The sequence below is a fragment of the Patiria miniata genome, unplaced genomic scaffold (assembly GCF_015706575.1).
Source record: "Patiria miniata isolate m_02_andy unplaced genomic scaffold, ASM1570657v1 HiC_scaffold_1, whole genome shotgun sequence".
Taxonomy (NCBI): Eukaryota; Metazoa; Echinodermata; class Asteroidea; order Valvatida; family Asterinidae; genus Patiria; species Patiria miniata.
This window is the reverse complement of record NW_024037047.1, coordinates 17,767,896-17,791,433: the sequence shown is the minus strand read 5'-3', so window position 1 is coordinate 17,791,433 and position 23,538 is coordinate 17,767,896. Positions and strand designations below refer to the sequence as shown.

Below are 23,538 nucleotides of genomic sequence, written 5' to 3'. Positions count from 1 at the left end.
TATGAAAAATGTTTCTTTGGATTTGGGCTCCGTTTATTTTTTTTTACTAACCATGTACAGTGGTTATAGATGGTTTAATTAGCGGCAAAGCCAAGGTTTGGAAATATAACCAAAGATTGTCCTCATAATTATGTGAACCTGTTGCATTGTTTTCATCCACAGTTATAAGGGTGGTTGCATTATGACTGGTAACCTCCCACCTTACGGAGTGGAGACTCCGCCTATGTGTGGTGGCTACTGCAACTGTACCTAAGATTTCCCGCATGTAAACCTGTTGTATTGGTTTCATCCACAGTTATAAGGGTGGTTGCTTTATGACTGGTAACCTCCCACCTTACAGAGTGGAGACTCCGCCTACGTGTGCTGACTACTGCAATTGTACCTATTTCTGGGATCTTCCGTCAGGTGTCAACTGTTCAGAGTTTGAACCTAAACCTGAGAATTGCTCCTGTGGCTGTCTCCCAGATTGCTTGGAGGTAAGTTGCTTGTATTTGTTGTTTAGTTATGGAAAAAACACCACACATTATTGTATTCATTGCAAAATGTTGATAGAAACTTTGTAGCATGGATCATATTTGAATCTTTGATTTTGCCTTTTGGGGACTCCAGATTGTTCAGTAACTTGCCATTGTAACGGATAAATTCATTTTGGAAAGGGAGTAGGTAGGACCTACATGTACAGAAATGGAATGAATGATCTTCCTTGTTCATGTTGCTCATTTCTTTCAGGATCAATCTGCATGCCAGGAGTCTTGCTACAATTGTACTTGGTGTTCCTATGAGCAACTGCAGGTGTGTCTGACCAGATGCAGCAATGTTTACACCAACTGCAGTCAGGACTGCTGCCTTGACACCTGCAACTCACAGCATGATGAATGCCTGCTAGACTGCAGGAAATGCCCCACAGAACTGGATGTTCACCACAACTGCTCTGTTGACTTAAATTGTACGCTTGATTGCTCCTTGCACCATGATTCATGTGCAGAGGAGTGTGTCAAGCCTCCTGTTACATGCAATGATAACTGTACTGCTGGAAGATCGGAGTGTAGGAGTATTTGTGAGGAGGTCTGTGAAGGGCAGATGGAAGTCTATTATCCAGGGATGAATCTGAATTGTACATTGGTCTGTGACTGGAATTGCGCTTGGGCGGAGAGCCGGTGCTCTAAGGGATGCTGTTACGATAAGTGTGACTTTAACCGTACTCTGTGTGGTGATAAATGCCTGTACTCATGCAAAGATGACAACGATTGTGTATCAGAATGCTTGGATGAATGTAGTAACTCTTTGGAGCTTTGTAGAGTTACCTGTGATCCTCCCAAGGTACCGTGCACTCAACCTTGTATCGCTCAGCTATCGGATTGTAAGAGTAATTGTAATCAAACTTGCGTAGCTGAGATCTGTGAGGTTATCACTAGCAAAAGCAATTGTTCTAATGCAACTGAGACTTCAGGAAATGGTACGTCAACTGACTTTGGCTCATCATTCAACTGCACAGGTAGCAATTGCACAAACCATAATGGAACTACAAGTCTTGCATCTGACTGTGGTAATAACACAGTTGAGTATTGCTATGTGTCCACTGACCTGAATTGCTTAGGCCCTTGTATGGAAAACTGTGACGCAAATTTTGACCATTGTGACCAGAAATGCTGTCTGTTGAAATGCCCTGTGCAGAGAGCAGGCTGCTTTGAGAATTGCTCTGATGCTTGTGGCATGGATGTGGAATGTCTTCAAGGGTGCACTTTCACCTGTGCTGATTGGTATGACAGGTGCACGCTGGACTGCATCGTGCCTGCCACTGACTGTCAGCCCAAGTGTGAGTCTCAGTATCAGATGTGTGATGAGGATTGTCAACCTTGTGGTAGAAGGGTTCCCGATTCAACACCAACTCAATCCACTTCTGACACCATGGGTGATGAGTCACAGAATCAGACTGCTTCAAACAATAGAACCGTGGTTTCTGACAATGGAACCATTTGTCTCAACGAGTCTGGTACCTGTAACCGTACGCTCAACGGTTCAAGCTGCGTGAATGGATCGCTGAATTGCACAAGGAACTCGACTGTAGGTGTTCCATCCGGTACTGTGATGCCCACCACTCCAGTCAACTGCACAGTGGAAAAAGTCAACTGCCGATCGGACTGTAATGAAACACTATGGAATTGTGTTGATCAGTGTCCATGCGATGAGTCTTGTTTCAGTCAATATTCAACTTGTTGGTCAACGTGTTTGGGATGTGAATCAGTCTGCTTGGGAGACTGCCACTCAAATTGCTCAGTCAAGTCCAACAGGTGTATCAACATGTGTGCAGAGCCTCTAATCAGTCCTGTTATAGATTGTGCACAGAATTGTAGTGAGGCATTTGATGTGTGTGTTCCTGGGTGTTTGTACAATCTCACAGTCAACATCACTAGATTGCTTAACACAACTGATGGAGGACCATCCAATATCTCAGAGTACAACACAGTGACCTTCCTCAACAACACTTGTCTGGAAAGATGTGCTGAAGCTAACATTGATTGCCTGGATCCCTGTGTGGCCGCATTTTCTGAGAAGACCTGCACTGATCAGTGTTTTCAAGGACCTGGCTTCAATGACTTTTGTTCAACACAGTGTCACAACTTTGCCTATGTTTATAGCAATGCCACAGTGAACAAGACATTTGAGAGTTGCTACCAGGAATGCTTGTCTGGGTGTGCCAACTGGACCAAGAATTCAAGTACTGTCAACAGTACTTCCAATGCTCCTACAGAAGGTCCATCAACTGACTCACCAAACTCTACACTTGGAGGAGCTGCCACTAGTACTTTACCTACCACTCAATCAGTTTCTGAGAATGGAACCTCCCCGTCAGGTACAGCCTCACCGACAACTTCCTCTCTGACAGCAACTCATTGTGTCAGAGACTGCAGACCTGTCTTTCCAGATTCCTTCAGCAGCTGTTCTCATGATTGTGGGACTACATTCAACAATTGCACAATGCAGTGTGTGATGCAGACCTCATCTGAGAGTCTCAACCAGTCGCTGGGTTGCACTCAGGGTTGCGGTAAGGACTACAGAGCCTGCAGCCTGGATTGTGCCAACAATCTAGTGTTTGATAATTGCAGTTCATCTTGCCAGGATGCCAGTCTCACATGCCTTGATAGTTGCCACACCTGCTTGGAATGTAGAGCTGATTGTCACTTGGATTGCAATCGACAGAAGTCCCAGTGCCTTGGTGTTTGCTTTCCACCCACCTGTAAGGATGTGAGATCCACCTGCCTTCACAACTGCTCAATTTGTGACTGTACAGAGGGCTGTAGCAACAACTGCTCCTTACTTACTCAGGATTGCCATCAAGACTGCTTGCCAAAAGAAATCAAGTCCTGCAAAAGTGCTTTTGCAGCTTGTCACGAAGAGTGTTCAACGAACCCTACTTCTAGTGGTAATTTCAGCACCAGTTGCCCTCTGAACTGCAGTCTTTCATATGCCATTTGTGTGGAATCCAGTTGGCCCAACAGATCCAAGTTTGAGAACTGTACAGTAGAAGGTTGCTCTGTCTCACAGTACAATGTAATGAAAGATTCTTCATCTGAATCCAACACATGTAATGGCAGTATTGGCAATGAATCTGGCAGTCAGACTGCTGTTTCATGTAGCAATTCAACGAACCTGACTTCATCATGCAACAGCCTCTGCATGGCATATCAAGTCTTTGACCATTGCCAATCTTCCTGTAATGGATCTATGCGTGAATGTCTAGACACCTGCCATATATGTCAGAATGGCACAGCATGCTATGCAACCTGTTCTGCTCAATGCATCAATGACCATTACTACTGCTTTGTAGACTGCTTCACTGCAGCCTTCCCAAGTAACTGCTCTAGTAACTGCAGCATCTTTGATGCAGCGTGTAGTTCTAATTGCATAAATTGCACGATGTGCCCTGAGTGTGCACCGACTTGCGAGGCAGACTACATCAACTGCACCACTCTGGCAGATGTCGGTACTCAAATGAACTGGGATAATGCAACTGTCAAGAATTTCAGTGGATTTCATCCAAACTGCACTGCCTATCATAACTGTTACAGTGTTTGCATGAGTAATGCATCTTATGAGTGCCATGAAGGTTTGAATTGCAGTGATTCAAATTGCACAAGACAGTGCCTACAGGAGTTCATTTCTCATAGTTGCAGCCTCCAGGATAACTGTACAGAGTACTGGAGCTTATGTGAAAACCATCAAAGGAAGAGGCGTAGTGTACCTGCATTGGACCTCTTGAAGTTGGAATTCTCCCCACAGCATTTAAAGATGCCCAACTTTGATGAGCTGTTCCTGCATGAAAAGATTAAGCAGAGGTTCTGGAAGGAACTCTTGACTCCAAGACAGTCTCCCATGAGAATGCGAGATCAAGAAAACACCATAGAAAGCTCCAATGTGGTGTTAAAGAAAACTTCATCCAGTAAAGGGAGTCATATGGTCGATGTCGCTGTGTCAATATCTAGCACCAAATCTCCATCTGTTGAAGAACTGCGCAATAACATGTTGGCTTCAAACGTGGCCATGCTAATTTCCTACATGGCAACTCAGGTCAATCCATTCTGGAAGTCTTCACAAATAAGCGATAAAAGTTTGGTAACTGATCACAGACAGAACTTTGCTGGATCTGGGAGTAGCATTTACAATCAAGTTTTCAATCTTGTGAATCGGAGGTCAGCTGCTCAACCCAGAGATGATAGTCTACCACTCTTGAAGGCCATTCATCATGTGCACAGGAGAAGTGTAGACAATCCTGAGAATGATACCTACTCGTATTCTAACGGTACAAGCAATCAACTCAACGCAACTGGATTCTTCAATGATACTTATCAGTCACACGTCGTAGATTACAGATATCCAGACTGTTCAAGTAATGTACTATACCTTCACTATCAGAGCTGCCTACAGAACTGCAGTATCATTACGCAAGTGTGTGCAATTCAGTGTGCAAATTTCAGTGCTTTTTGTAACGACTCGTACAATGATACATCAGACTGTACAGCATCCAATTCCAGTAGACCAGGATGCTCTTGTTTTAATGAAACACTGACTAACTTGGGATATTGCGTTGATGTCTGTTCTGGAGCGTGCCGAGATGTTTGCGAGGAGTTCAGACCAGTGGAGCATAAGGAGTGCTATGATAATTGCAACGAAACCATAATGTACTGTAGTGGAAGGAACCAGACAAGCCGGTGTGATTTGGCAAGCAATTCATCAACTGCAGGTGGAAGTGGTAATGTATCAACTAGCAACACAACCTGCTCAGTTGTCACAAATGGCAGGTGTGAATCCAACTGCAGTGATCTATGTGCTCTCCCTCAACGTACTAACCTCACAACATGTCAGCAGCATTGCAATCAGATATCTTCATTCACTGACTGCCTACAAATCTGTGACAATTCCACCTGTTCAGAGAATGTCACCTGTAACTGCACTTGTAATTGCTCCGCCCTTCCTGAGCTTTGGACCAATCAGAGCTGTTCTTACTTGGAGTGGACCCATGACATTCAGCCTTGTGTTTTGAAGAGAACAACTGATGTTTGTACCTGTGCTTGTGGTTGTGTGAAGATGGCGAGGAAGTATGTGACGACCAGATGGAGAGGTAGGTCGAAGGTAATGGTTTTATTTTTAAAGAGATTCAGCTGTCAGCTTTCACGGGGGAAATTAAAAAGTCTGAATCCAAGAGTTTTATCTCAAAGGTTTTAGTGCGCAGAATTTTCCAGCAAGAACGCCACTTGTTAAAATTAGAAACAACGCTGTTGCATTGGAATGAAAGGTTTTTTTTTAAAGCAGAGGTTTTTTGTTTACACCAAAACAAACATTCTAGCCAAAAGACATGGTTTCCTAAACAGTCTGGCTAAAAAATACCAGGAACAAAAAGATGGCACAATAGAGAGCCAAGACCTTACTGTTTTGTAGAAGAGATTTTCTGTTCTGATTGCTTTTTCGCCTGTTTGTCCTTGCAGCATTACATTCCAATGTAGGCAACCTCCTTGGCATAGATCCCACTACCAACACACTATACGCACTCTCTCATCATGGCTTAGCTATCCTACGAAGTCATGACTACGGGGAATCATGGCTGGCTGTCACGTCAGATGTCTGGAATTCTGCACTCAATGGAGAGACGTTTGTTGCTTCCACAAGTCTGATCAGGGATACTCTGATGGAGATGGAGCCCAGGCAATTTATCTTTGCTTCTGGTTATTGGAATGACACATGGGGAGGTAGGTTCCAAAACACCTGCTTTTCAACTAGGTCACACTTTGCATTCAATTTTATACACCACCTAAATAAATCCTGTCATCTGATTGGTGGATTGTTGATCACATGTTTGAATTATTCCTGCTTACACATGGCGCACGCGCAATGGAAGTTCTATTGCATGGTTAATAGAACTTCAATTGTACAGTGAATAGAATTTCCATTGCACGATGTCACTGCTGCTGGGCGGTGGCGCTGTTTTAAATCGAGATAAAATATGATGAATCTCAACCTGTTGAACAGTTTGCATAAATTAAATATGATAAACTTGTCAAACTTTTAAACAGTTTTTAACTTCAATAAATTGGTTATTAAAAGTCAACCAATCAGATGGCAAAGATTTATTTAGGTGTTATGTAAACAAATATGATGAATGTTTCACGTTCGTGCAATGGAAAGAATAATTTCATTCAGTGACGCTCGCTTCCTTCTCATCTATTTGTTTATCCACTTTATTTTGACTTTGCTGATCAGTTTCTGGAGTTGGCGTTCATTGGTTTGACAACAGCACCAAGGAGTGGAATGTTGCAGGTACCTGGCAATGCTGCAAGGCTCAACCATAAGACAGCATCAAACGACTACAACCAATTCCACAAATCTTTAATGCAATGGCGGAACTCTGCTTGTGCCACAATAATAAGCGAGTTCAGTATTGCAACTGCGCATGTGTACATCATGATTTGCCATGTTTTCTTTCGGGATTTCATTTCATTATAAAGATTTTATTGTATTCGTGCAAAAGCATAGCATGGTATCGGGAAAATTGAAGAGATCATTATGTTCTGAAGTATAACATTTTGCAAAAAGCCTTAGGAAAGCAAAGAGTTTTTAGGTGTCTTGTGTGTCAAAACTTTTGTGCGGACGAAAAGTCTATCTCTTTTTTATTGCAAAAAAATTGTAAAGAATGCATATTTGGTTCACATCCCCCATAGCCTTGTGTGCAGTTATCTGCCATGGTTATACCAAAAAAATATTGTCAAATCTTGCTGTGCACGAGACTATTTTGGAATACTGAATTGGCTTATTGCATAAGTTGTGCAACATGCACACCGCCCAACATTTCACCTATAACACATTTCACAAAAGTCCCGTAGTGTGTAAGTTCACGACTTACAATTACAGCGTAACTTGCGCATTATCTGTGGCGTAGCCACTGATATGACCTATTTTAGAGGTAAATTGTCATCGTCATGGAGTCATTGCACTTCTAAGGTTGATACAAGACACTCACAGTTTCGTGTTTGAGGTATTAATCACTATTTTACTCATGCAGAAATTTTAGAGTTGCCGCACCAAAAAGGAAGAAATTACTTTTAAAATGACAGGCCGAGATGATTCAATGACTGTTTACAAACAGCTTGCATAATTCTTTGTCCAATATGTTTAGATTTAAAACATTGAGTTTTGTGAAATCGATAATAAGTTTATTGCGCAGCTGCACGCAACAAAATCAAGGCTGTGATTGGGCATACGTGATTGGATGAGGCTTAGTGGATCGATCTAGTTTCAGCAAGATGTGACGATGAAATGGAATGTGCCTTTTATAATATCTGACTTGTTGATTAAATAAAATTAACTTTACAAATGAAATTTACCTTTTGAACATTTTTACAGATTTAATTTGTTACACCTGTTAAACTTGTTTTTTACAAATGTTTTGAAATACTAAAATGTTAGAAATTTACACACATGTACCCCCAATTTGAACATTTTTACAGATTTAATTTGTAACACACGTTAAACTTTTACAAATGTTTTGTAATATTAAAATGTTAGAAATTTACACATATGTACCATGTGGTTCATATATATGTACAGTATTTCATTCATAATATTTCAGATAAAAGCATTACCAATGTACACATTGGTACTTGTACATATTCATGTACTTTGAAAACTCATCAATATTCTACGATAGCCCTTGAATTTATAATACGGAATTAACTGAATTATAGAAAAACTGGCTTGTTGTACACGTCCAGTAAAATGTCATGTTTATTTCTAATTGAGCTACAAATTTACATTTACATAATTATGTACTATGTTTGGAATCTTTGTATCAAAATAAATGGCAAATAATTACAAGGAAAATTTCTATTTCAGTTAATTAAAAATAAAGTATTTACAATGTTTAAACATGGCATTCATTGCAATGTACCATATTTCAGTCCCATGTTAAATCATGTTAAATGTTACAGTTGTGGATGTTCAATAAAATAAATAAAAACTTCATCTGTTTCTCAAAAAGACTAAATACATTTGTAATGTTCGTTGTAACTGATTATTTTTATTGGTAATTTTAACTGATTTGAGTTCCTGTTTATAGTCACCAGTTATGACTGGTGACTAAACATTGTGCCCAAATAGTTGGTGGACTGGTGTGAGTTTACTTTGGCTCGCCTGGTTCCCCAACGACGCGTGCGTAGGGTACAGCGCGTAGTCGGATATTTTAGGCAGTTTGTCTGCAGGCGCCGTTGAGTGAGCGCGCTACAATATTGTCAATGTTACTGTGCACCTCCAAATAAAATCGGAAAATTATGCCGAAATAAATTGTTCTTCTAACTCGAGATATAATAACGAGAGCGTATTGAACTTGATGAAATTTCACTTTCTGTGAAATTTCTGTGAAAAGTTTTGCTCTATACTAGGCGCTACAGGTGATAAATCAAACTGCGCTACATTAGGGACTGTGCCATGTTAGGGTAAATCAACTAAACACACACAGTCATAAAATACAACACAAACATTTAAGGTAAAAAGAAAAAAAAATAACAAGTCAGGTGTGCTTACAACACAAATGCCCCGCAACTGTGACTGTTCCCATGATATAACAGCTCTTTTAACGTCAACTTACATGTACATTTACTTGGGTCACATGGAACGCTCATTGACATCATTAGTGATTTCTGTAGGTTTGACATGAATTTATCCCTATGATTTATTGTTTCTATTGTTTTAGCCACTGTGACCTTGACCCTCGACTTTTCGGCCCCAAATGCAATAGGCTTCTTAGGACGACCAAGAACAATCCACAAACCAAATTTAATGTTCACATGTAAAGCATTTCTCAAGTAATCGCGCTGACAAAATTTCATGTTTTTGCCACTGTGAACTTGACCCTTGACCTTTCGGCCCCAAATGTGATATGCTTCTTAGGATTACCAAGAACAATCCACACACAAAAAAAATTGAAGGTCATATGTGTTAAGTACAGTCGAGTCTCGTTATAACAAACTCGTTCGGACCTAGCTAAATCGTTTGTTATATCAGAATTTTGTATTAAGAGGAACATCAGTCCCATTCATTCCCATTCATTGTGCACATAAGTGCTCAGTCGGGACCAAGGCTTTATGTTTGTTATAACCAGAATTTTGTATTAACAGAGTTTGTACCAACGAGTTGACTGTATTTCTCAAGTTATCGCGCTGATAAGATTTCTATTGTTTTAGCCAATGTGACCTTGACCCTTGAACTTTTAGCCCTAAATGCAATAGGCTTCTTAGGATTGCCAAGAACAAGCCACAAGCAAAATTTGAAGTTCATATGTAAAGCATTTCTCATGTTATTGCGCTGACAAGATCGTTCTGGACACATCCACCCACCCACGCACACCCACACATTTGTAAACGGCAACTATGGACACCCCATTGTCCCTAATCCTCTTTCCTTTGTTTGTTTCCTTTGTTTGAACTTTTAAGCAACAGCTCTCATTGGTTTTGTACACGATTTTCAATCGTGGTCATTCAGTCAATCGTGGATCCTTTTTTTGTGCCCTAACCCTTTTGTCCCTATAGTCCACGATTGCCCGTGTTTACACACACACCCACCCACCCGCCCACCCACGGAAGGACAAGGCGGAAACAGTATGCCCCTTCGGCTTCGCCACGGGGCATAAAAAACCCAAAACAATATTGATAACACCCCTGAAGGATCGCCAAAAGTGAACTTAATCACTATCTGGTGGCTCTCCCTAAAAACGATATCAAGTACAAACATGAATGTACCGCACTTCCCTTTGAGGATCCCATGTCAGAAGTCTCAGAAGTCGGGTGTAGAGTTTTTCATGTGATCTGTCTTGTTCTTGTAAAAGGCCAATGTCCAACTCTCTTTACAAGACGGATTACAATCATAATTGGTGTAGCAATCAACGTATCTTGACTCGGCTGGTGTGGTCCGTGCAAAGTACCAGTCACTAAACGCCTCTCTTGTTGACTTGCCACCAACTGCGTACGTTGACCATGTTTTGTCTAGGACAGCTTGGGTATGTGCATAACATGAGCTGATAAACATTCCATCGCCTGGATGATGATAAACTTGATTGATTTCATGAATGAAAATGGTGTAGTGCCTTGTTAGATACTTCAATTTATCTGGACATTCAATTGGGTGACATCGGAGATCCAGTATAAACCACTGCTGCCAGTAATCGTAGGCGGAGTTAATAATGAAGAGGGGGGTGCTGATGTAAGGGTAGGTGTACTCAGCAAAGAAGCACTTCCACTTGTCCTGGGGACTCATGGCTGCCAGGCAGGCTTTGTTTAAACTACCTGTTGAATTTAAAAAAAAAAGATTATAATTAAAGGAAACATGCTATAGGATTTTTATGACTCAACCGGTTATCCTCGCTATACGTATGCAGCGCAAACATACAGCGGGAATAGTGCCCTCATGCGGCCACCATAATATGCAAATCAACTGGACCCACACAAATGCCATGTGCCAACCATCCACGAAGGCCCTACTGTAGGATATTTCAAGGGAAAAGAAAGTAATTTAATTTTTTATGAATTAATTTATTGGTTACTGTCTATATTCGTTTGTTGAAACAAAAATAATGATAATAACATGTGAGTTTTTTTCTGAGATGCATGCTACTGATGTGGAGTCTCAAGTTTGTATGTTTTTACTCACATTAACATTATAGGCCACCGTACGCGATATAAATATCCCACAGACATACATGTACCTTGCAAAACACATGCTGTTATATCATTTCTGGGCATTGTGGTTAACCCAAACTCTTTTCAATACTTGTCACAATGTCACTATAAAATTGTCCTTCTGTTACCTTGGAAGACTTGATGTCACATAAAGCTCGAAAAATGTTCCCGTGAATACTACAAACATGATGAAAACTTTGGACTCGCATGGCAATCTTTTGGGCGCCATCTTAAAACAATTAGTGTATGATACACACGTGTATGCTGGTTCCAAGTCGTTTGCACATCTGTATTACATGAACTGGCTGGTGCCCGGCTGTAACATCGATGTCAGAATCACTTGGCTACTGCTTGATATTACAGACGAGTCTATGCTAGCGGCTGCAGCCAATTCCCATAGACTAGTGTGCAACTTCAAGCCAATCACTTTGCTACTGCTTGATATTACAGACGAGTCTATGCTAGCGGCTGCAGCCAATTCCTATAGACTTGTGTGCAATTTCAGGCCAATCACTTGGCTGCTGCTTGATATTACAGACGAGTCTATGCTAGCGGCTGCAGCCAATTCCTATAGACTTGTGTGCAATTTCAAGCCAATCACTTGGCTACTGCTTGATATTACAGACGAGTCTATGCTAGCGGCTGCAGCCAATTCCCATAGACTAGTGTGCAACTTCAAGCCAATCACTTGGCTACTGCTTGATATTACAGACGAGTCTATGCTAGCGGCTGCAGCCAATTCCCATAGACTAGTGTGCAATTTCAAGCCAATCACTTGGCTACTGCTTGATATTACAGACGAGTCTATGCTAGCGGCTGCAGCCAATTCCCATAGACTAGTGTGCAACTTCAAGCCAATCACTTGGCTACTGCTTGATATTACAGACGAGTCTATGCTAGCGGCTGCAGCCAATTCCCATAGACTAGTGTGCAACTTCAAGCCAATCACTTGGCTACTGCTTGATATTACAGACGAGTCTATGCTAGCGGCTGCAGCCAATTCCTATAGACTTGTGTGCAATTTCAAGCCAATCACTTGGCTACTGCTTGATATTACAGACGAGTCTATGCTAGCGGCTGCAGCCAATTCCCATAGACTAGTGTGCAACTTCAAGCCAATCACTTGGCTACTGCTTGATATTACAGACGAGTCTATGCTAGCGGCTGCAGCCAATTCCCATAGATTAGTGTGCAACTTCAAGCCAATCACTTGGCTACTGCTTGATATTACAGACGAGTCTATGCTAGCGGCTGCAGCCAATTCCCATAGACTAGTGTGCAACTTCAAGCCAATCACTTGGCTACTGCTTGATATTACAGACGAGTCTATGCTAGCGGCTGCAGCCAATTCCCATAGACTAGTGTGCAACTTCAAGCCAATCACTTGGCTACTGCTTGATATTACAGACGAGTCTATGCTAGCGGCTGCAGCCAATTCCCATAGACTAGTGTGCAACTTCAAGCCAATCACTTGGCTCCTGCTTGATATTACAGACGAGTCTATGCTAGCGGCTGCAGCCAATTCCCATAGACTAGTGTGCAACTTCAAGCCAATCACTTGGCTACTGCTTGATATTACAGATGAGTCTATGCTAGCGGCTGCAGCCAATTCCCATAGATTAGTGTGCAACTTCAAGCCAATCACTTGGCTACTGCTTGATATTACAGACGAGTCTATGCTAGCGGCTGCAGCCAATTCCCATAGATTAGTGTGAAACTTCAAGCCAATCACTTGGCTACTGCTTGATATTACAGACGAGTCTATGCTAGCGGCTGCAGCCAATTCCCATAGACTAGTGTGCAACTTCAAGCCAATCACTTGGCTACTGCTTGATATTACAGACGAGTCTATGCTAGCGGCTGCAGCCAATTCCCATAGACTAGTGTGCCACTTCAAGCCAATCACTTGGCTACTGCTTGATATTACAGACGAGTCTATGCTAGCGGCTGCAGCCAATTCCCATAGACTAGTGTGCAACTTCAAGCCAATCACTTGGCTACTGCTTGATATTACAGACAAGTCTATGATAGCGGCTGCAGCCAATTCCCATAGATTAGTGTGCAACTTCAAGCCAATCACTTGGCTACTGCTTGATATTACAGACGAGTCTATGCTAGCGGCTGCAGCCAATTCCCATAGACTAGTGTGCCACTTCAAGCCAATCACTTGGCTACTGCTTGATATTACAGACAAGTCTATGCTAGCGGCTGCAGCCAATTCCCATAGACTAGTGTGCCACTTCAAGCCAATCACTTGGCTACTGCTTGATATTACAGACAAGTCTATGATAGCGGCTGCAGCCAATTCCCATAGACTAGTGTGCAACTTCAAGCCAATCACTTGGCTACTGCTTGATATTACAGACAAGTCTATGATAGCGGCTGCAGCCAATTCTCATAGACTAGTGTCCAATTTCAAGCCATGGCCAATAATTCAGTCACGGCTTATATCTAACCGATTTTTGAGCATTTTGGTCATAAAATCAGGGCTTTTAATTAATAATGTAAACGATTTTGCGGACATTCGTAATATAGGGCGATAAATTCATAATTCGGAATACAGCTCATATTTTCCTACTGATTCCGCCAAATTCAATAATGTTGGCAGGTAGGCGCCCCCAAAATCTCACGTGGATGGTTTGACCAACATGACCAAGGCATTGGTCCGGGTCCAGTTGATTTGCAAATACAAAATAGTGGCCTCATGAGTTCAATGTTAATGTTCGCGCTGTATTTTTGCACTGCACACAGCTAACGAATTAGCGGGCAGAAAGGATATTTGGCCGACGGTTAACGTGTGGATGGCTGATGATGAATGTGTTGAAACGACCATTTAGAAAGAGAAATACAAAACCAAGTAACGAGAGGGTCAAAGTGAAATACGGTCATCATGTAGTGACAGTGGAAACAAATGTAGTATCCAGATGCCATTTCAGCGGTTGTGTACAAACTCTATGGAGAGTCAAGAACATTTGACAAAGTACAATGTACAGTGTACTTCCTTAACAAGATTGGAAATGTTTCTCAATCCCAGTTTCATGTCTTTTTAACAGTTTTTCAACAGTTTTTTAATGAAGTGGCGTCACAATGTAACATTCTTTCCTGGAAGAGTATGTCACATGGTCTGATGCTTGATCACATGACCTGATGATGCTCACCTGATGCATTCTGCATGTTGTAAATCTTCTTCATGTGAAATGCGTAGTGTTCATATCCAGAGATGTTCCTCTCATCTAAGAAGAAGCCTGCGTCAATGATACCATGCAGTGGGATATCAGGAGGGACTAGGCTACGGATGAAGTCAATGTGTAGAGAAGCAGCCAAGCCACCAGCTGAGGTGCAGAAAGTAACCAAGAGTGGGGGAAGACAGACAATTCAATGAAATATTGAATACTATTTTGTTGTGTCTAGGAATTGGCTTAATTGCTACCTTAGCACTTTTTGTTTCCCTGAAATGAGGTCCCCCCCCCCCCCCCAATTGAGATTTACTTGGAAATACTGGAGAATGACAGTCTAGGTACAAACCACAACAGTCACAGGTGAAGTAACCCACGGCAAATTCTTCGAGCTTAAAACAAACAAAATTTAGAGAATGGGGAACATATAAATGAAAGAATCCCTCAAAATCATTTGTCAGAAGGACATACATGTTGTGGGCTTATGTGGTGCTGATGCATAAATGTAGCGCTTTATTCCAATGGCCTCAAATAAGTTCATCAGGCAATAAGACCAGTTTTAGCAGCAGCTCAAGATCAGCCCAATCTGGTCTCTACATTCACAGATACCCATTAATACTCCTGGGTGGAGAGAGGCAATTATAGTAAAGTATCTTGCCAAAGAACACACACACTATGTTCCTGTCATTGTTCAAATCCATACCACGGCACTTGAGTCGTACACTCTACCATTAGACGACAGCACTCCACTAAATAATGAAGAAAACATCTGCAAATAAGCAGTTACTCACCAGACAACCCACCCAGTATAATCCGTTCAGCTTCTTTCAAGCCAGTCTTCTTTAATAAGTAAACCATGACCAAGTTCAGCACACGGTAACCTCGGAAGTACATGTTGGTGCTGTTGTACATAACAGGCTTTTCCAAATTGCCTGAAGATCAAACATAAAAAGAAAGAAAGAAAAAAGTTTTAGATAATGAACATCACAGTTCAAATGTGGCAAGATGTACCAGGTACTTCATTTAACTTTAAGAGAGATTAAACACTTAAATTTGTCTTTAAAAAATCTGTGAATCTTTGCAAGAAGAACTTTCTGTTGTTAGAAAATTACACATTCCTTAAAAAATACATACTTTAGAAAGTGAGCCACTATATTGACAGAAATGGATGAAATACTGGTCAATCTTCATGCCTCTTCTTAACCCTAATGTCCTGGGCCCGTTTGGAATCATCAAGTGAGACTAATGCACGATCCCCTGGCATGCTGGCAGTTTTTTTACAGTCAGACAGTATGAATACTTGTCAGAGTCCATTATCAAAATGGGAGATTTCTATTGTTTTAGCAACAGTGACCTTGACCTTTCACCTGTCGGCCCCAAATAAATAAGCCTCTTAAGACTACCAAGGTCATTCCATTTGCCAAGTTATCATGTGCTGACAATGTTTCTATTGTTTTAGCAATAGTGACCTTGACCTTTGACCTGTCGACCCAAATGCAAAGGTTTCTTAAGACTATTAAGAACAACCCGCTAACCAAATCAAGTTCCTAAGTAAAATATTTGTCAACTTATACACAAGATTTATATTGTTTTAGCAACAGGGACCTTGACCTTTGACCTGTCGGCCCCAAAAAAGGCCACCAAGAACAACCCACATTTCTGACAAGAGTTAACCAAACCAAAACATCAACACACAGACAGACATACACTGTACATACACACAGAAGGAAAAGGATTGCAATATATACCCTCCACTGGCTTACATTCGCCAGGGCATGCAGGGGGATAAAAACAAATTAATATAGTTTTTAAAGTATCTGCTTTAATAGTACCTGTAGGAACAGGTTATACATGATGCAAAATTATCATGAAATATTTACAGAATGTGACTGGTTCTGAGGGTGATTTTTGCAATTTGCAATTGAACCTGATGAAAAAGCATCAAATTGCAAGGTAATGTTTAAAATTTGGTCCCTGTACCTGAGAATGATGCACCATCGCAGTAGTTGATCATGATCATATTCCAGTCATAGAATTCAGGATTGACAGAGGCATTGGCTGACATTATCCCATCAAACGATGCCTCCTTTGGCAGTCGGTAAGATGATCCTAGACCCGACAGGCTACGGTTGTAACAATCTGAGACATTCCAGCACCATCCTCCACCTTGTAGGACGACAATCCAAGACCGCTGTGTAGAGGCACCTTGAGGTCAGGGGAAAAATGAAACGAGGACAATTGAAATGATTCATGGATGGTACAAAGTGTTATACATGCAGCTTTCTCCTTAAGGCTGGTTCATAATTGGCGTAAACGCAAACGCGAGTTTCAACTACGGCGAATTCCACTGCGAATGCTTTGTGATGTCAAATTTGCTTCGCATTCGCATGAAGTATGAACCGGGCTTAGGATAGTTGCAACATTTTGACTTCAGTGTACGAGACTTGGCAGCGTTCTGTCAGAGATCTCGGAGAGGCGACACATCCCTTGTGGTCATGTTAGGCACCTCCAAGCTCCTGCCAATGCTCGTTTTGCCCTTGATGCTGCCGTCCAGTTCCACCTCGTGGTCGTCCCCGGCTTACCTGGCTTAAGCAGGTTGCTGTGCAGCTGTCACCAACCGAGTGCTGGTCCCTTGCCCTTGACCCACTACTACCCACTGATGGTCAAGTGCAGCAGTGAGTGTGAGTGAGTTTTATTACGTATAATACATTTTCAAAATTTTGCAAATCTTTGTCTTTTTAATCCATTTATATTTAGTACATTATTCCATTGGATTGGGGGAGGTTAGGGTTAATGCAAATTGTGTATGTCATGCATGTACAATGGCCTGTTCAAAGTTTTGTGTCTCTAGATGCTATAAACAAAACAAGCCAAAAAAATGTTGTTCTTGTAGTTTGGTTCCCTGACCCTTCTTCTTACAAAACAGGCAATTTAAGACGTCAGGAAATTGTAATGTCAAGGAGCCAGACTAGCTGGCTTGCAGCTGTCAACGGGATGTGTAACTGATTGCAAACTCAACTATATTTGGTAAACTTGGGGCAGTATTTTCAATAAAATCGTTGGAATTCAACACAAAAACATTTATTGATATTAACAGTGACAGGAGGTGCCATGATTTCACAGGATGCTTGAGACTATTATTCAGGTACCGGTACGTATGTAAAATCAAGCAAGATTTTTCATAATAATTTGATAGTTTTGTAGTTAAATGTTTGCATTTAATGTTGTTCTATATGTATTTCGTGCAAAAATGAGCCTGCACAAAATCCTTTACCTTTGCGAATGTAGTACGACGGCGGGCTTCCGTCCAGACAATATGCCCCCTCAATGTCAGCTAACTGTGGTGACAGTATCACCAACGTTAAGTTCTTATTGACTTCTCCATGGTCTGTTACATCTAACTGTCTGAATGACCATCCTGAGTGAGCTGAATAATATCTGCATCTCAGCCACAGAAAGAACAGTAGTAGAGCAGCTAAGGTGAGGAGGAGTGAGTGACGAGATCTCTTGAGATGAAGCGGAAGTAGTTGACTAGGGGCTCCCATGCTAGACTCAGTGGCTGATTTGGTTGTCTGATGCTGCTGGTCTACATGTACTCTGTCTTTTCTGCAACTGCTTGTCATGCTTGATCAAACTGTTAATTGAAATGAAGACCTGGCGTTAATCACCTCACATGAAAAGATCAAATATAGCTCATTCCGATATTTCTCGTCATGCAAACTGTCTCATGCTTATGCGATAAGTTCAAGCATGAAAACTGTGGAGAATTTTGTTAGCTGAAGAGTAAAGAGTAGTCCGAGTAACTTGGACCCTGCTTATGCATGGCCTACAATGTATGCTATCAATGGTGCACAAGTAGCTGGGATGCTGAGTAGTTTTAAGTTAACTGTAATCAGGGGTATGAATGAATCATGAACACATCATCTGATGACAATTTTTATGCTTTTGTTCATTCTGTAACAGCCCCTGCTTTACATTTTAGATTGTAACATTTAAGACGATGTTAAAAGATTGAAACTTAAAAATAAATTAAATTAAACTATTACACATGTTAGTGAACTCTTTGTAATCAGTACACTGATCGTAGTGATGTTCCAAGAGAATCTCTATGATCAGTGCTCTAGGCCTAGTGTTTGTGCTGTGTTGCAATGAAACAAACCCCTACAATCAGTGCACGGGTTGTGCTGGGATGCTCTGAGCGCTAGGCCTATGTGTTTTATCATGTTTATAGCTCCGTGCTGACTGCTCTAACTCAGAGAACCATCTTTCCCAGTCCCAGATTTGTGTCTTATCATCTTTTTTTGTAATGACTGACCTTCATTGGGATTATGAAGAAATTAGAAGCAGTGTCAGGTTGCAACATTCTTCCAGAACTGTAAGTGTATTAAAGGTTTTCACAAACTTGACACTACAGAAAGACCAATTGAAGACTTGAAGTTGCTCAGTGTAAATTCTCAAGAAAGATTCCCGTATCTGGTCATCTACAATGTTTCCCTTCAGTGACCTATCGCCATCAGAAAGTGATAAGGCGAAGTAAAAAAAACACGTTTCTCGTCCTCGCCGGCTTCCTTTTTGGAGGCCGCCTGGATTAAAAAAAAAAAAAAAATTTGATTTGAAAAATGCTGTAAAAAACACCGAAAAAGTCCACAAATTCATCAGAAAAGAAATACTTGAAAAAATGTGAGTCAAAGTTTTCAGTATAGACTCTGTCGGTCACTTTGTACACCACATAAATCAACGCACGGTCGCTAAGGCCAAAAAAAAAAATTCTCCGGTTTCTGGTATGGAGCTTCCCCAAAACGTGGTGCGGCGACGCATTTTGTTTGTTTTTTTACCTGTCTTTTTTGCTTCAAATGTCGGCTGATGACTGCAAATGGTGCACGACTAAACTTAGTGCAAATATATGGGAGTGCGGAGAGGCCACATAAAGCTTATTCTCGATCATAACCCCATCTAAAAACACGTTACAATTGTGCAGCAGCAGGATTCCAATCAAACCAGTGAGTTTGGCGGTTTTGAGACATCATCTTTTATTGACCAAAAAAACTTTTTCATTTTGCCGACGCGCATGGCTACGGCGACGTGTGCGCATACCAGAAACCGGAGACTTTTTTTTTTTGGCCTAAAGACGTCTTCTTGAGAGTCTATACCCATGCGAGCAGAGGAAACACCAAAGGTTGCATGAATTTTTTAAATGGCGGCCATCTTGAAAAAAAATTAAAAATAAAAAGCCCCTCTTCCTCCTTTTTTTCCCAAAAAAACGGACAAGAAACATGTTGTTTTTATTTATTCAGCCGAATATCCTAAAAAATCAAATTTAGCAGGGCATATACTGAAGTATTGGGAAGATTCCCATATCTGGCCATCACTAAGAATTCTTCCCTTAACTAATACCCCCCCCCCCCCCCGGCTGCCCCACCCAAGACATGGGGATAGTCATTTTTGAAGCAAAATCCCCACCCTTTGGGCAAAATGTAAGTGACAATCCCCGACGTACATGTACATACTAGTATTAATTGCATTTCCATGTACATGTAGTCATGGTAGTATGCCAATGCCAATGGTACACACAACAATGTAATTTGTGTTACCATATTTACCACCCTGCATGGGCTGGGGCATGAAATGGGGGGGGGGGGGGGGAAGAGGAACATTTGATAGGCGCATAACCTACATGTATCACTGGTAATATCAGCCATCAGAAAGTGATTATAGGCCTACTACTAGCTCGGCCCTATATTTTCTAAAACGCAGTGGCTATCGTTATGGCAGCCCGTAATGCATTTCCCATTTTCTATCGTTACGGCACTGCAATTGCGCAAGCGCAATGACATGTCAGATCGAACCACGAAGCTGACGTTTCCGACCGGCCGTAACCCATTTCCTATTTTCTATAGTTACGGCACTGCGCAAGCGAGATGACATGGCCGATCGAACCACGAACCTGGCGATGCAGCCGGCCGGCATGATGATTTCTATATTGTCAACGGCAGTGTTGCCACTGCTTGAAAAAAATCCAAGATCTTACAACGTTGACATTCTAGAGAAAAAAAAAATGCCCAAGGAACCAAAAAGTCATTTTTTATATAGACTTTTAAACCCTCTTCCCAATATTTGTTGACTTTCTCTTGGTTTTTTTTTTTTGGGGGGGGGGGAAATACCTTGACTTTTTCTGTCATGGCCCATTGACTTTGTGGACGAGGTCTAAGTGATGGCCGGATATGGTACTCTTTCCATTTCTAGTTTCACATGTAATGCATATTCTTTTCAAGGCGTCGCTGACGACTTTGTTAGGGACCCTAACTTCACCGTGTGGGAGCTTCTTACATACAGGGAGGTATATGTGGCCTTTTCCCACTCTGATACTGACTGGGACAGTGCCTCAAAAGAGGCAAATTCTGCGCCCACCACGACAGAATTCTCCATGTCTCTTGGGCACTCGTCCGACCTCGACCGAGACGCCAGAATCAGCGGCCTGTACTGTACATGATTGCAGGTCAACTCGCCCCCTTGCCAACTCGCCTCTTACCAACTCCCCCCTTACCGACTCGCCCTGTGACCGACTCGCCCCCTGACCGACTCGCCCCGTACAAGCTCGCCCCCTGGCCGACTCACCCCCTAGCCGACTCGCCCCCTGGCCGACTCACCCCCTAGCCGACTCGCCCCCTGGCCAACTCCCCTCCTAGCCGACTCGCCCCCTGACTGACTCGCCTCCTGACCGACTCACCCCCTGGAAAAAGATGCACCGTACGGGGACATTGTGAAAAAAAAATTTAAAATAAAAGACAGTGGAGGGGAACACGTACATTGTAACATTATTCGAACACCAATTTGAAGGATTTCTGGTACAAATGCAGCGTAGCGGACGGTCTATCATCGTTCCGGAGAGTCCATGGGGCCTAGGAGGGGAGTTGGCCGGGGGGCGAGTCGGCTAGGGGGCGAGTCGGCCAGGGGGCGAGCTTGTAAGGGGCGAGTCGGTCAGGGGGCGAGTCGGTAAGGGGCGAGTCGGTAAGGGGCGAGTCGGCCAGGGGGCGAGTTGACCTGACACTGTCCAGACGTACGTATTGCATGGCCACCTGTGGTGTATGCCCCGCGGCCGGGCGCACAGATCCCCGGCCCCCGCGACGCCCGACGCAGGAAGCGCCAGGTTCTTGGTTCGATCGGCCATGTCATTGCGCTTGCACAGTTGCAGTACCATAACGATAGAAAATGGGAAATGCGTTACAGCTGCCGTAACGTAGCCACTGCATTTCTAGAAAGTGAAATTCTATTTTGCAGGGAAAACATTGAAGTTTTTTTACTGAGAAAACACTTACAAATTTTCAGACCAGTCTCATACTTCTAGCTTGAGTATTACATGTGAATGAATATGGAACATGTCAGCTGGAGCTACTCAAGCTAGTCTCATACGGTTTGTGCACAGGATGAAAAGTAATGGCCAGATATGGGAATCTTTCCGAAGTAAGTAGGGGAGAAGGGCGGATACCAGACTTTGCCATAGGTCTGGGGGTAGTACAGGGCCAGTGGGGAGAGGGGCAGGTACCAGACTTTATCCCTCCCCCTTTCCCCCACCCTCTGGCCACGCCCCCACCCCACCCGCCCCTCCCGATATCTCAGCCCCAATGTCTCAGTCTCGGAATAAGGCCAGGCCCTTCATATTTACAGTCGCCCCCTTGGAGATCACAACACAGACTCACAGCGGCTGGTGCGCGAGTCTATATTTGCCTTGACTCTTAAGTGACCTCAGTTTTCCCTCGTGTTTTAAAGTCAGGCTGTCATAACAATGCAGGTCGCGCTGTTATGACAAATTCTATAGAGCCTCAGTCAACACATTCAAGGTCGGGCTGTTTATAGACCTACGTCAGGAGATTGGGTAAACATTCTTGATTGCACAACCTGACATAAGCCCTGCAACGAGCCAATTAGCATATTGTACAAAAAACGAAAATGAAATTCCACTTATAATCAGGATGACTCAGTTCTAAAACTGGGTATTACTTGTCATAATCTACAACTGGGTATTAAAAAACGAAAATGAAATTCCACATATAATCACGATGACTCAGTTCTAAAACTGGGTATTACTTGTCATAATCTACAACTGGGTATTAAAAAACGAAAATGAAATTCCACATATAATCACGATGACTCAGTTCTAAAACTGGGTATTACTTGTCATAATCTACAACTGGGTATTACAAAATAACACGTGATCAGTCAATCACTGCCAAAAATAGAAATATATTTCTAAAGGAAGAATTTAGCATAAAAGTAGTGTTTTGTGATAGTTGCACCATAGATAGAGCTTGAGCCATCGCATGCACATCGCATCAAAGCTGTCTCTGATACTGCATTTTGTTGGTTAGTTTTGACGGAAGTCTATTAAACACTTTAAAAAGATTGGTTTCTGCAAAGTACATCTGTAGCCTTACAACCTGCAGTTCGAACAGGAAGATCCATCTTTTGCTTTCAAAGGTAAGGCTTTAGTAATTCATCTATATTAATGTTGTAGTAAGGTTTAAAAAACTCACCAGAACGTCTATATACAAAACAGCCAAAACTGGGCTGAGATGATGAATATATTGGGCAACTGATCACACCGTGAATGCAGGTGATCACGATCATCAATACACTATTGCGTGTGACAAAATTTATACACAATTGGAGTGCTAGCACAATGGTTGACCTTCCTTTGAACTAACACTTTTATACGGTGCGTTAAAGGTGTAGTCTAAAACTTAAAGGGGACGCTTTAGAGTTGAGTATAAATGCTTAATTTGTTTTTGTTTTGTTTGTTTGTTTTTTTAGACGATGGCTTACCCAACGCACACAGTTGACATGACGTACAGCCAAGAAGCATTAATCTTGGCAAATAGTATGGTCAACGGTACTAGAAAGTGGATTGCAGAAAAGATCGGCAGCATGATGGAACAGTGGGGGATTGCGAAACGCCACTTGGAGGAACACCGCCACGACATGGCATTAGAAGTTTTGTCTGTAACGCCAGACTTCAATCAGCCACCACCTCTACCAATTCTAACAAGCAATGAAATGGAACCGGAAGAAGAAGATCAACAGCCTGAAAGAGTAAAGAAAACCGTTGACCCCCTAGATATTTATAACGAAATTGTAGCTAGATA

General features: G+C 42.1%; 2 protein-coding genes across 9 annotated transcripts in view; one reads left to right on the top strand and one right to left on the bottom strand.

Moving 5' to 3' along the window:
• LOC119724119 overlaps window positions 1–8,515 on the top strand; it is a 50,374-nt gene extending 41,859 nt beyond the window's left edge. For all 4 annotated transcript variants that reach the window (XM_038195056.1, XM_038195045.1, XM_038195061.1 and 1 more), the window contains exons 35-38: window positions 296–476; window positions 730–5,620; window positions 5,985–6,245; window positions 6,757–8,515. In XM_038195056.1, the coding sequence (XP_038050984.1) occupies window positions 296–476; window positions 730–5,620; window positions 5,985–6,245; window positions 6,757–6,845 (5,422 nt within the window). In that variant the 3' untranslated portion in view covers window positions 6,846–8,515. The remainder of the gene's footprint in view (window positions 1–295; window positions 477–729; window positions 5,621–5,984; window positions 6,246–6,756) is intronic.
• Window positions 8,516–10,116: 1,601 nt separating this feature from the next.
• LOC119724093 (pectin acetylesterase 8-like) overlaps window positions 10,117–23,538 on the bottom strand; it is a 30,268-nt gene continuing 16,846 nt past the window's right edge. For 3 of the 5 annotated variants that reach the window (XM_038195018.1, XM_038195003.1, XM_038195010.1), the window contains exons 2-6: window positions 17,673–18,032; window positions 16,379–16,603; window positions 15,190–15,330; window positions 14,381–14,554; window positions 10,117–10,829 (exon numbers count right to left, since the gene is read on the bottom strand). In XM_038195018.1, the coding sequence (XP_038050946.1) occupies window positions 10,321–10,829; window positions 14,381–14,554; window positions 15,190–15,330; window positions 16,379–16,603; window positions 17,673–18,021 (1,398 nt within the window). In that variant the 5' untranslated portion in view covers window positions 18,022–18,032 and the 3' untranslated portion in view covers window positions 10,117–10,320. Of the gene's footprint in view, window positions 10,830–14,380; window positions 14,555–15,189; window positions 15,331–16,378; window positions 16,604–17,672; window positions 18,033–18,713; window positions 18,781–21,714; window positions 21,738–23,538 lie in introns of those variants that run through there. The other 2 variants (XM_038195028.1, XM_038195037.1) reach the window with 2 other exon arrangements.